Genomic DNA, 12832 nt, shown 5'->3' on the forward strand with positions numbered 1-12832 from the left:
GAGAAAGACTGACAGAAACACAAAATGGCTGATAAGTGTGATCTGTGTCTGCTGGGACTGATCATTCTCTCTTCACTTCTCACAGGTAAAGAAATCTGTATTTTCTCTAAAGACGTTTGCTTTACTGTTTTCCACCCCCTCTTTCTACCACAATGACCATCTGTAGTTCCTAAAGGCACAGAGGGGCTGATAGTGATCACTGTAGGCCAAGATGTGTGTACGTCAGGGGTCGATGAATTGTCACACATTTAGTACCGTGGGGGAAATTGTAATTCTCTGATTGGTCAGTTTGAACGTCTCACATTTGGGTTTTAGTCACATGGTCAGGGAAAGGATAAAAGAAGATTGTAACTGTTGCTCTGTCTCTTTTAATCTCTACTCTCTCTTTCTCTCTCTCTCTCTCTCTCTCTCTCTCTCTGGTAACATTTTACAAAAATGCTGGGTACAATTAATGGTATAAGTTATTATCATCTCATACATCTATTTTGTAACTTTTGTAAGTATAAATAACCATGTTGCCAATAAACCCTTTCAATTACAAATAATGTGTTAACTAGTTTTGATTTGGTATTGACTTGATATATAGTATCAGGGTTGGGGAGTAACGGAATACATGTAACGGCGTTATGTAATCAGGATACAAAAATCCAGTAACTGTAATCCGTTACAGTTACGTCAAAAAAACGTAGTAATCAGATTATAGTTACATTTTGAAAAAAGGGGGAATACTTTCAGGAGTACAATGGTTTCATTTAAAACGAAATAAATCAGTATTTTGGCATAATAACACTATATTAAGTGCTGCTTGATTATACATTAGTTCCTGGTTCTGTTGCCAGTAATGACTCACGTGTGCCACGCGCTGGTGCATGCGCAAATAACAGCTTTCTACAATCTCCTCAAACGCAGATTGAATCACTGCTGCTAGTAGAAACGATGCTGCCTGCGGGTAAAATCGCTTTTAATTCATGGAAATTCCGCTGCTATTTTGTAGAAATTAGGAGAGTATCTTTTTTAGTACCCAAAATGTCCTTTCTTAATATTTTCTCACGTAACGGGATGTTCGCTGCCTAGGTAACGTAGGGGAACTCCCATTGCCAACGCCCCAAGTTTAGTCAGGCAAATTAAGAAAGATCACGGCTTTAGTCAACATGTAGGCCTATTTTAAAATAAACTAACATGGAGATTGTGTAAAAATTGTAAATGTTGTGTTTTCATTTTTGAGTTAAAAATTAGTTAAAAATAAAACAAAATAATCTGTAATAGCCTACCATAAATTAGCCACTAGATGTCTGTATATCCCTTTACATAAATATATATTCAGGCCTGTGTGTATATTTTGCAAATATTGTACACTGGACCAAATTCTTAATAAATATATATATATATATATATATTTTTTTATATATATAATATTTCTTCTTGCTTGACTTTATTTATATACGTGACCTTGAAGTAATCCAAAAGTAATCAGTTACATTACTTTCATATTATAGTACTTGGATTACGTTACTGAATACTTTTTTTAGGAAGTAATTTGTAACTGTAACGGAATACATTTTTAAAGTAACCCTCCCAAGCCTGAGTATAATAGTGCTATCTATTGCAATACAGTATCGTCACTCTCTATAGCAACGCTCTCCCACATATTAATCTATTGTAACTGCGCTTATTTCCGTCGTTGGTATAAGTGCACCATCTTGCTGACAACGTTTCTTTAGTCATTCGTCAGTCTTGCAGGAAATCCACCCTTACAACATTTAGTGGAATTAGTCTGGAAAGAGTTCATTTGAACATGCTCAGTTTATTCTTGCACACATTCACGTTGTGATTTCAGAGTTGTGTATTGATACACACAGATCATACTGTATTATTCCTGATATTGGACATAGTGTCACTCAAACATCTGATGATGAAGAATTATCTTCATATTAAGAGTGTGTCAGTGATTTGAACAGCTCTCTGATAAAGACTAATAGTTTATTCTGGAGAGAGTGTTGTTTGCTTTAAGTGAGGAAAAATACTATGATTTAAAACTTCTGCTTTTTATGCTGGTATGTTTTATGTTTCATTTATTAATATATATCATAATGATCACTGAGATATACTGTGTTTCAGGAACCAGTGGAGTGGATGATGCTCATGTGTTCATCAGTTCTGGTGAAAATGTGCGTCTGTCCTGTAATAATGCTCTTTCTGACTGCAAATCAACTACATGGACCTACTCTAGCAGATTCAGACATTCAAAGATAGTTGAACTGATTATTAAAGGGATAAAGAATAAAGACACAGAGAGACATGAGAGACTGAGTCTGGAGTCTGACTGCTCTCTGAACATCAAGAACGTCACAGAAGAAGATTATGGATTATACACCTGCCAACAATGGATAGATGTGAATGGAAAAGACCAAAAACAAGATCCTGATGCACGTGTTTTTCTGCATGTTCTTCATGGTAAGTTTATGATTATGTGCTCAATTTAAAGGAGCTGTATGTAAGAAATGTATTTCAATTAATCATAAAATGGCCCTGATATGTCACTACACATTAAGAAATCATGTTTATTTCAAATACTTATATCACTGACAACAGTAGTACGGCTAGGATATTGTCACTTAAAAAGTGAAGTTGCAGCCCTCAACTGATGTTGATGTTGTCATGTTGTGTTTTGGCCTGATGCTCCACCCTCCACCTATCTACTAATTACGAAGTCAGTAGTGTTTCGGCATCCGGGTTGCCAGCTCTGCTCTAGTTACCACAGCTGCAGCTACAAACTGAAGCCTACGTTCCTGCTGGATCCTGCAGCCGATCTGGCAACCTCGAGTCTCAAGGGGATTGCAGTACCAGTTTTGGCCACAATCTTACATACAGCTCCTTTAAAATTCTTCCTTTAAACTCAGATGATGATTGAAGAGTCTGTGATTTGTTTCTTGTTTTCAGTTTCAGTGTCTCCATCATCATCATCATCATCTTCATCATCACAGACTGAGATCAGTCCAGGCCGCTCTGTGACTCTCTCCTGTCAGTTGTATTTATATACTGGATTATTCTGTTATGATTTGGTCAGTTCTGAGGGATTTGAGCTGTTGTGGGTGAATCAGGCTGGTGTTGATCTGAAGACAGACTCCAGATATCAGATATTATCACCATCAGATCAATATCACTGTATCATCACTCTGACTACAACACTCCTGAATGAAGATGACAACAGAGAGTGGAGATGTCAACTTACTCGCAGAAATCAACTCAAGACCTCAGTCAGATACACTGTCAAGTATTCAGGTGAGAAAACAGTGTTAGAAGAGCCTCATAATGTCAGTAACACTAAGGTCTATCAGTATCACTGAACCAGAACAAACTGAGGGAACAAAAGCTTCTTTGACTCTCACAGAAGAGTAACTCAAAGCATTGCTTCAAACTAATGAACTGCAGTGAAGTAACAGTCCAAAACGTGATGCTGGAAATAATAAAGGAATTGAAACTTGACAGCAAAAATATTAACTTTTTATGTAAAGTGATGATCAAAGTTAAAATATGGTTATCTTCAGTGTTAACTAATCAAAATATGACTGTCATATTCTACAGTATGATTGTCATATTGAGTTGTTGTTTTAGTTTCATTTCATGGACTTTTATGGTGTGTCCCAATTAGCGTACTTATGCATATTCTAGGACATGTTTAGTATAAACAGTGAGAGTAATGTGTTCATATAACACTCCGGTTCTTTCACTCGATTCTCCCAGAAAGCAGAAATTACATAGCTTCTAAAAAGTTGGTGCGGGATTGTGCACTTCACTTTCACTTTTAAATAAGCGTCAATTCATTATTCGCAGGGAGTTTGATTGACATGCGATCTGAGTCTGACCAATCAAAATCCACCATTTTTGTCCGACAAAGCAGTCAGGAGAGTTAGTAGATTAACGTCGGTGGATTTGAACTTGTCTTTAACTGAGGCAATCTGTCACGACACATTACAGAGCCACAAAACGGTAGGCCTATTTACTGTTTAATTTTCTTTGACCAAATTTGAAAGTTGAGACTTTGTTTCATATTAAATATTTCCTGCTCAGTCCTGTCTGTCAGCGCGTTGTCAATGTCCTCTATTTTTCACTGCTTGAGAACATGGGTTGAATCCGAAATCGCCCCCTAAACCCTCATTCACTAAGTTAGGCCTATTCCCTATGTTAGTCCACTAACACCGTTCACTTGAAGGAGTGAATGAAAACGAGTGAGTGAATTCGGACAGCCGTTGAGCGTACATAAGCTGTACACTCGTTAATGCAGCGCAATGTGGGATTGAATAAGTGCACTCAATAACGTCCACTATAGAGCTTGTGTGAATTGCACGTATAAAATAAAGTTAACAAACAACCTCGTTCCATTAGGAAACGGCACATGAATTTCACTGCAAAGAGTTGAAGAGTTTTTCTTTTGCGTGAAGAAGCCGTTCGCCGGAGATGTGTTAACAGATAGCGGAGTGCATTCATGATGATTAGGCTACCGGTATAATAATCCTCCTGGCGCCGGGTCTGAGTGAGTCATTTACTCTCTTGCCTTTGTTCTTTGATTATGTCATGATTCTGCCTTCTTGTCTTTGATTTTCTCTTGTCTTGCGGCAGAATCATGACAGGCCCATGTTTCATGTGCAGCACATGGCCATTTGTTTGGCCATGTGCTTGCGTTGTCTCGTCCCCTAGCCCCGCCCCCTTGTTATCCTCGTTTTGTCATTATTGCTTTACCCATTATCACCTGTGTTCCTGATTATTTGTTCCCTATTTAATCCCCTCATGTCTGCTGTCTTGTGTCGGTTCATTGTCGATCAATTTCATACTTTGTGTGATCACTTTGTGAGTATTCCTGTCCAGTGAAGTTCTGATCCTGTATTTGTTGTTAATTTGTAGTCTAGTTACGTCAAGTCTATGTCATAGTCTAGTTAGTATTCATAGTCCTGTCTTGTCCTGTTTTGCCCCCTCGTGGGCTTTGTTTTCCCTGTTATTTGTACAATAAACTGTGTTCCTGCTCTCATTGTTCTCCATGGTAAACGAGGGAGACGAGTTTCCTGGGATTCCCCGTCTGAGTCTTCCTCGACCGAGTCAGCGCTGCCCGAGAACGCCATCCCTGCTCCTGTTGCGGTTCCAGCTGAACATCTCCAACTGGTCGCTAGTCCAGCTACAGATTCGGCTTCGCGTTCAAAGAGAAAGAAGAGGAGAAAGGGAGCCTCTCGCTCTTCATCTCTAGCTGTCGCAAGCGCTGTTCCAGAGCCCGCTCCTGCAAGCGCTGTTCCAGAGCCCGCTCCTGCAAGCGCTGTTCCAGAGCCCGCTCCTGCAAGCGCTGTTCCAGAGCCCGCTCCTGCAAGCGCTGTTCCAGAGCCCGCTCCTGCAAGCGCTGTTCCAGAGCCCGCTCCTGCAAGCGCTGTTCCAGAGCCCGCTCCTGCAAGCGCTGTTCCAGAGCCCGCTCCTGCAAGCGCTGTTCCAGAGCCCGCTCCTGCAAGCGCTGTTCCAGAGCCCGCTCCTGCAAGCGCTGTTCCAGAGCCCGCTCCTGCAAGCGCTGTTCCAGAGCCCGCTCCTGCAAGCGCTGTTCCAGAGCCCGCTCCTGCAAGCGCTGTTCCAGAGCCCGCTCCTGCAAGCGCTGTTCCAGAGCCCGCTCCTGCAAGCGCTGTTCCAGAGCCCGCTCCTGCAAGCGCTGTTCCCGAGTCTGCAGTCGTGAGTGCTGCAGAGAGAGCAGCGGCCGATTCAGCTGCTGAAGCTGTCTTGCGGTCGGTTTCTGCTCATCAGAAGATGCCTGTCCTCGTCGCTGCCGAGACAATGTCTGAATACCTTAAACGTCTTGTCCAGATTCTTGAAGTCCCCGTCAAGTCAGTCAAGTCTTGTCCTGAGTCCACTGATTCTAAGTGCACCGTGAGCGCCGTACCCCAGTCAGCTGCCGTGAGCGCCGTACCCCAGTCAGCTGCAGCCAGTGTTGATCTGAGGCCAGCCACTCAGAGCGCTGTTCCTAAGTCAGCCACCGCTTGCACTGTTCCTGCTAATGTGTCCAGTCCTGTCCCAGCAGATGTGTCCAGTCCTGTCCCAGCAGATGTGTCCAGTCCTGTCCCAGCAGATGTCCAGTCCTGTCCCAGCAGATGTCCAGTCCTGTCCCAGCAGATGTCCAGTCCTGTCCCAGCAGATGTCCAGTCCTGTCCCAGCAGATGTCCAGTCCTGTCCCAGCAGATGTCCAGTCCTGTCCCAGCAGATGTCCAGTCCTGTCCCAGCAGATGTGTCCAGTCCTGTCCCAGCAGACAGGAGGATGTCTGTGTCCAGTCCTGTCCCAGCAGACAGGAGGATGTCTGTGTCCAGTCCTGTCCCAGCTATTGTGTCCAGCCCCGTACCAGCTGTCACCCGACCTCTGTTTGTTTCCCCGGACACCCCTGTCATCACTTCACCCCGGTCTGTTTCCCCTAAGACTGTTCCTCGTGTTTCCCCATCCAAGTCTGCCCGGACCCCTCGTCCTCAGTCATCGTCCTGTCCACACAAGACCACAGTCCCGCCCATCCACCCTGGACTGCCCCCTAAGGACTTTGTGTTTCCCCCCAGTCCTCCCATCCACCCTGGACTGCCCCCTATGAACTCTGTGTTGTCTCCACCTCCTCTGCCTTGTTTGTTGTTTTTGATTTTTCACCCCAATCCTGTCATTGTTTATTCATGTTTGCCGTTGTTTGTCATGTTTTGTTGGTTTGTGTCCTTGTCTCAGTCTGTCATGTCACGTGTTTAGTGTTCCCTTAGGGAGCGTCTGGAAGCCGCTCCTTAGGGGAGGGGTTCTGTCATGATTCTGCCTTGTCTTTGATTTTCTCTTGTCTTGCGGCAGAATCATGACAGGCCCATGTTTCATGTGCAGCACATGGCCATTTGTTTGGCCATGTGCTTGCGTTGTCTCGTCCCCTAGCCCCGCCCCCTTGTTATCCTCGTTTTGTCATTATTGCTTTACCCATTATCACCTGTGTTCCTGATTATTTGTTCCCTATTTAATCCCCTCATGTCTGCTGTCTTGTGTCGGTTCATTGTCGATCAATTTCATACTTTGTGTGATCACTTTGTGAGTATTCCTGTCCAGTGAAGTTCTGATCCTGTATTTGTTGTTAATTTGTAGTCTAGTTACGTCAAGTCTATGTCATAGTCTAGTTAGTATTCATAGTCCTGTTTTGCCCCCTCGTGGGCTTTGTTTTCCCTGTTATTTGTACAATAAACTGTGTTCCTGTGACTACTGTCTGCAATTGGGTTCATCTCCACATCATCCACATAACAGATTAAGATTAATGACACTTTAAGACCAGCCGCTGCTGACAGAGACGCGATCTGACACGCGTCCCATTTCCTCACAAATCTCTACGTTCATTTAAGGCTTTATTTAAATCATACAGCTTGGATGGCTGTGTCGTCGACGACACATCCGGTTTTAAAGGGTTAATGGTGTATTCACACCAGGAAAGTCCGATTGTTAACTTGCTTTGGTCCGGACCAAATACAATGTTGATTTTTTGTTTTGTTTGGTACGGTTTGCTTTCACACTGCTCTTTTTGCAAGTGAACCAAAATTTGTAAACACAAATGTGTGCTATGGTCATCCATTCATTGGACAGGAATTCTCAAGCAGGGAAAAGCAGGAAGTGCAAAAACAGTCTCAGCATGGAGATATTTTGTAATGCAATATTTGTTATTTTACATATTTGGTGTTATTCTCTACAAACGCAATATGAAGAAACTAATGAGCATCATATGATACAATGTCATCTATACGATGTTGTAATTAGGATTTTGCAAAGACGAAGATGTGCTGCAAGACGGGTCTGGCGGAGAGAGCATGCTCTTAACTGATAGTTCAAACATTATTAAAAACAAGTGAACAGTCAGTAATAAAATAAGAACAAATACACAAATTACAAGCAGAGATAAATATTAAATAGTTACAAAGTCTAACAGTAGTATTCAGGTAGGCTACAGAAATTATTAAGCCTAAATGTAAAATAAAACTATTTGTTCACTGAAGAAAAAAAAAAGTAATATAAATATAATAAAGTTGTATTTTGTTATTTTATTAATCTTAATAATGACACAGACAACGGTAGGAATATTGGGTGCTGTCACTTTAAGACCGAATGCATGGACCAAAAAAAAATACAAACATCAACTATGACATAACCGAGAAAATACTTGCGAGATGGGTAGACTCGTTTTTAACAATGTTGTGTGCATGTGTGTCCGTTCAAGGGCAAGGAAACGCAAAAGAGGAATGAATTCGGTGTTCGAGCGCTGTCTGAAACGCACCTCTCTGTCTCTCTCTCTCTCTCTCTCTCTCTCTCTCTCTCTCTGCGTGCGCAAGTCCCGATTTTCGCTCCTTTTGCGTTGAAAAATGTTTGAACACGTCCAAATGATACACTTTCACTCTATGATGGTTAAATTTAGTAGTTAATCTGTGAATCACATGCGTGCCGAACCGTGTGGCAGCTGGTCCGGACGGATCACAGATTAATGTAGCCTATAGGCATTTCTTCACCCCAAATGACATAGTAAAACTCTGACCCTGTCAAAAAAGGCAGAGTGCTTTTTACAATTGGGTTGGTTCATGTTCACACCTTAAACAAACCGTTCCAGAGTTCGTTTGGCACCGGACCGAGACTACCTCTTCAGCCGGGTCTCGGTACGGTTGTTCGGTCAGCACCCGAGTGCGATTGTTGTATTCACACCTGCCCAAAAGATCCGCACCAAGGGGGGGAACAAACTTGAGTTCAATTCAATCGAACCAAACAAGTCAGGTGTGAATACACCCTTAGACTGCTCTTATGAGGACACTCGACAAAACAGACATTTTGGGATAATTTGTGTGTGTTATGGTTTGTTCAAGCCCAAAAGAGAACTCGATACTGTCTTTTTTGTTTTTGTGTGTGTGTGTGTGTGTGTGTGTGTGTAAAAGGCAGGACTTACAGCGCGGAAAACATTCACATTAATAAGAGCGTGATCATACAACGCTAGTCAATATATATATATATATATATATATATATATATATATATATATATATATATATATATATATATATATTTAACCTTAAAGAAAAAAAATTGTTATCTCTGCCTACATTTTGTTTCTGTCTGACGGGGGAAAGTTTGTCCTGCCATTCACCTCAACAGCTCAGATGAAACTGAAGAGAAAATGGCCGACTTCACTTATTTTTTACTTCTAATGCTCAATTCACCTTCTTATACTACGCCCGAAAAGTATGTACTCTTTTTGGGAAGAAAAGGTGCATACTTTTGAGTGTGTAGCAGAAGAGTAGACAAGCTTTGGGACAAACTATCACGCCTCTTGATCACTTGGAATCCAATATGGAGCTGATTATAAATTATACATTTGTTTTACACAGCATTATATAGGCCTGTGTGTATGTTTGGGCTGTTGGAGAATATATATATTTTTTAAAATCTAAATAAAAGTCTAATATACTATAGAGTTATGTGGTGTGACATGCTTCATGCCGCAATGCATGCTGGGAGCCATGAGTTTTATACTATGGGTTGCTCCCAGCTTGCATTGTGGCATGAAGCATGTCACCATTGTTGATGGCTTTTGTCTTTGTATATAATTGTCCTCATTCATCCTTTTCACCAGGCACAGACTCTCAGGATCATTCGACTACAAACACACCAGGTACATAATCACAGTGTTTTGTCTTTGTCTATAATTGTCCCCAATCTGCCCTGTCCGTCTCTGACTCTGTGCTCGATCTCTTCTTCAGTCATAGTGATTTCTGTCGCTGCAGTCGCTGTTCTCCTTCTTGCTCTTCTCTGGCTGATCTGCAGAAAAAGAGCTGGTGAGTTTTCAGATTTACTCCTTTACAACAATTAAAAACAGTTCAGATGAGCAAACAAACACATCATGTTCAGACTGTAAGTATCATAGAAACATGTGGATTATATGAAATTCTCAAACAGAAGTTTATTCCTGCTGAGAAATCCTGTAATGTCAATATCAAAGAGTTATCAAGTCAACAATCATTTTTATTATTCATTTTAATGCTTCAACCAAATCTGATTGTTGAAAAACTTAACATTGTGTTTGATCATAAATACTCATATTTCATGAGGCACTTGTTTTCAGATAATAAAAGAGGGACTGGCGACTCTGCGGTGAGTTCAGTAATGCAGTGATTTAGATTTGATTACTGTCTTTAAAGCTCAATAAAGTGTCATTCATGCAGTTTAACTGTTTGTTCTGAAGGTCAAAGATGAGAACGATCATAAAGGGACGTATGAGACGATCAACATGTCCATTCCTCCCTCTGCAAGAGCCAATGTGAGTCCACTAAATCATCCAACATTACGTTCACTGTCTGTTCAATAATGTGATTTAAAAGCTTTTGTGTTATTCTACATATTATAGTGAGAGATATGTCTGTTCTGTGTGTTAAACTTGACTCTCTGCACGTTTGCATTGATGTTTAGGAGCAGACAGATGATGTGACTTATTCTGAGGTCACTTCTTCCAATAAAAAGCCAGTAAAATCACTCAATGTGAGTAGATACCAGCACATGAGTTTGACTCTCAGATAAATGAAGTTCATGCTCTGATAAAAATAATAATCGCACTGTTTCAAACATTCATGGACATAATCTGTTCTTTCAGGATCATGATGATACAGTGACTTATGCTGCCATCAGAGGAAGAGAAGATCAACCGTAGGATGAACTTTACGCCTCTGTGAACAAGAACAAGACCTTCACAAATAAACATTAAAGGTCCCATTGCAGGAAAATTTCACTTTATGAGGTTTTTTAACCTAAATATTTAGTTCCCCTAGCCTGCCTATGGTCGCCCAGTGGCTAGACGTTTTGATGGGTGTAAACCAAGCCCTGGGTATTTTTGAGAAAATGAAAGCTCAGACGGGCGAATCTAGAAATCTTCCCCTTATGTCGTCATAAGGTTACCTCCCCTTTCTCTTCTTTGCCCGCAAAGAGAATTTGGCCCGTCCATGAGAAAATGAGCTGCGCGATATTGGTTTTTCCTCGAGAGACATCATGGCTTACAAACAAGCATGGCAGTTGCTCAGTGTTTGGATGTACAAATGAACACAAAAGTATTTTTTTAGTTCCTTCATCCAAGCCTCTGAAGAACCAGTGGGTTATGTGAATTTCTGATGTGTAATTGTTCAAGTTCAGACAGATAATCTTTCTCTCAAAGTCGTTCAATACTGTTTATGCATCAGTAAATCAAGCCAGTGACTAAACGATCAACTTCACATCGTTTCTCTTAGTAGGATGAATATAATCTTACTTAAACTGTGATTAATATATATACAGAAAGCGATCAAAGAACAATCCCTTTCCAGTCGCCCAAGCTGTCAATCACACAGCACGAGTTTATCTGGACACTTGCCAAAACTTGTTATGAAATCAATGACGCTGTTACACTGCACAACGAAGCTCTTACTGTATTTATATACATCATGTTTGCATTGGTGAAATCATTAGTGAGAGTGCAGAAACTGCGTTGCAATGATAAGATCTTCATTCACGCGATCAACAGGCTGTCATCTGCTCAATGCTCATCACTGCAACATTTTATGTGACGGGAATAGATCTAAATACTTAAAAAACTTCTCACGATTCATTAATCCCGATAGCTGTAATAGTAAAAACGTTTAATAGCTGTAATAGTAAAAGTTTTCGAGAGAGTTCCACATGTAATGCGAGATATTCCATATGCAAGGATGTCAGCCAATCACAGCAGTGGGCGTTTACACTGAAGTCTCACAGCAGCCAATCACAGCAGTGGGCGTTTACACTGAAGTCTCACAGCAGCCAATCACAGCAGTGGGCGTTTACACTGAAGTCTCACAGCAGCCAATCACAGCAGTGGGCGTTTACACTGAAGTCTCACAGCAGACACTCCCCTTCAAACAGAGCATTCAAATAAGAGGCTAAAATCAGGCTAGGAAATATGCCTTTTATTTCTAAATTATAACAACTTTTGATCTAAAAAAGATTCTAACATTATAAGGGCACCCCAGTAAACATTCTAAAATAATAAAATAATCCATGGAATGGGACCTTTAATGATACAGATCATGAGCTCATCATATCAGGAGCAGATGAGAAGTTTTCATCTTCAGAATTGAATCAATTCTTCCAGAATTATATATTTGTGTGTGAACGAGCAGATATTTGTCCTGTGAATATGAATGAGATTTATTGTGAATCATCATCTGGTCAGAGCACAGAATCTCATCTATATCATCACAGCTACAGTAAAGTTAGAGACTGAAGCCCTGATGTGTTTTCATACAGGCCAGACTTCATCTAGTGTCTCTCAAGCCTCTTCCATGACTGGAGTCTGTTTATCTGCTGGATTTCTGTCTGAAAACCTTCATCTTCATGCAGAAGCTCATGCTGAAATGATCCTCTTGCTTCAGCTTGTATATCAGCTGTTTCTTCTACAGAGAGACGTCCGTCTGAGAATTACATCAGTGTCTGCTCACATTATATTGTCATAAAATATCCAAAAATTTGACTTTGCAGTGTGTATATGTCACACAATTAAATGTCAGTTATTTCTTTCTTTTTTTCACATGTGACAATAAAGAGCATGAAAAATCATGAGTTAAAATAAAAGTTGCTGTCTCTTCCATTCCTGTAAAAACAGACGTAACTAAACTTGCTCCTTTTAAAAACCCTCTATTTTAAAACCCACCAGCCACCACTGGATACAGAAGTACATTTGGCAGAAAGCTATTTGAGGAAAAAAATATTACTGATTTTCAATTTAATAAAAAAAGAAATACAAATAAAGAATAGGGGGGACCTAGG

The 12832-nt window shown here is 40.9% G+C and overlaps 1 protein-coding gene across 2 annotated transcripts; it reads left to right on the plus strand.

The window, feature by feature from the left end:
* LOC308700592 (uncharacterized protein) lies at positions 1-12628 on the plus strand. 2 transcript variants are annotated; one of them, XR_014031325.1, is made up of 10 exons: positions 1-85; positions 2119-2454; positions 2941-3282; positions 9639-9677; positions 9766-9840; positions 10128-10156; positions 10248-10322; positions 10472-10540; positions 10653-10765; positions 12314-12628. XR_014031325.1 is itself a non-coding variant. In XM_081382265.1 (9 exons), the coding sequence occupies exons 1-9, from the start codon at positions 25-27 to the stop codon at positions 10707-10709; spliced, it is 1083 nt and encodes a 360-aa protein (XP_081238391.1). In that variant the 5' UTR covers positions 20-24; the 3' UTR covers positions 10710-12628. The 2 variants fall into 2 exon arrangements, 1 of the variants encoding a protein (XP_081238391.1); XM_081382265.1 differs by having other exon boundaries at positions 20-85; positions 10653-12628.
* The last annotated feature ends 204 nt before the right edge of the window (positions 12629-12832 follow it).

The sequence above is a fragment of the Scardinius erythrophthalmus genome, assembly GCF_964197995.2.
Source record: "Scardinius erythrophthalmus genome assembly, chromosome: 1".
In the NCBI taxonomy this organism is placed as follows: domain Eukaryota; kingdom Metazoa; phylum Chordata; class Actinopteri; order Cypriniformes; family Leuciscidae; genus Scardinius; species Scardinius erythrophthalmus.

Bases quoted from the DNA above. Each gene is read 5' to 3' on its own strand.
- LOC308700592 (XM_081382265.1), top strand. From the start codon at position 25: ATGGCTGATAAGTGTGATCTGTGTCTGCTGGGACTGATCATTCTCTCT. The intron at 10,323-10,471 runs GTGAGTCCACTA...ATTGATGTTTAG, and splicing joins CTCCCTCTGCAAGAGCCAAT to GAGCAGACAGATGATGTGAC. The intron at 10,541-10,652 runs GTGAGTAGATAC...CTGTTCTTTCAG, and splicing joins AGCCAGTAAAATCACTCAAT to GATCATGATGATACAGTGAC.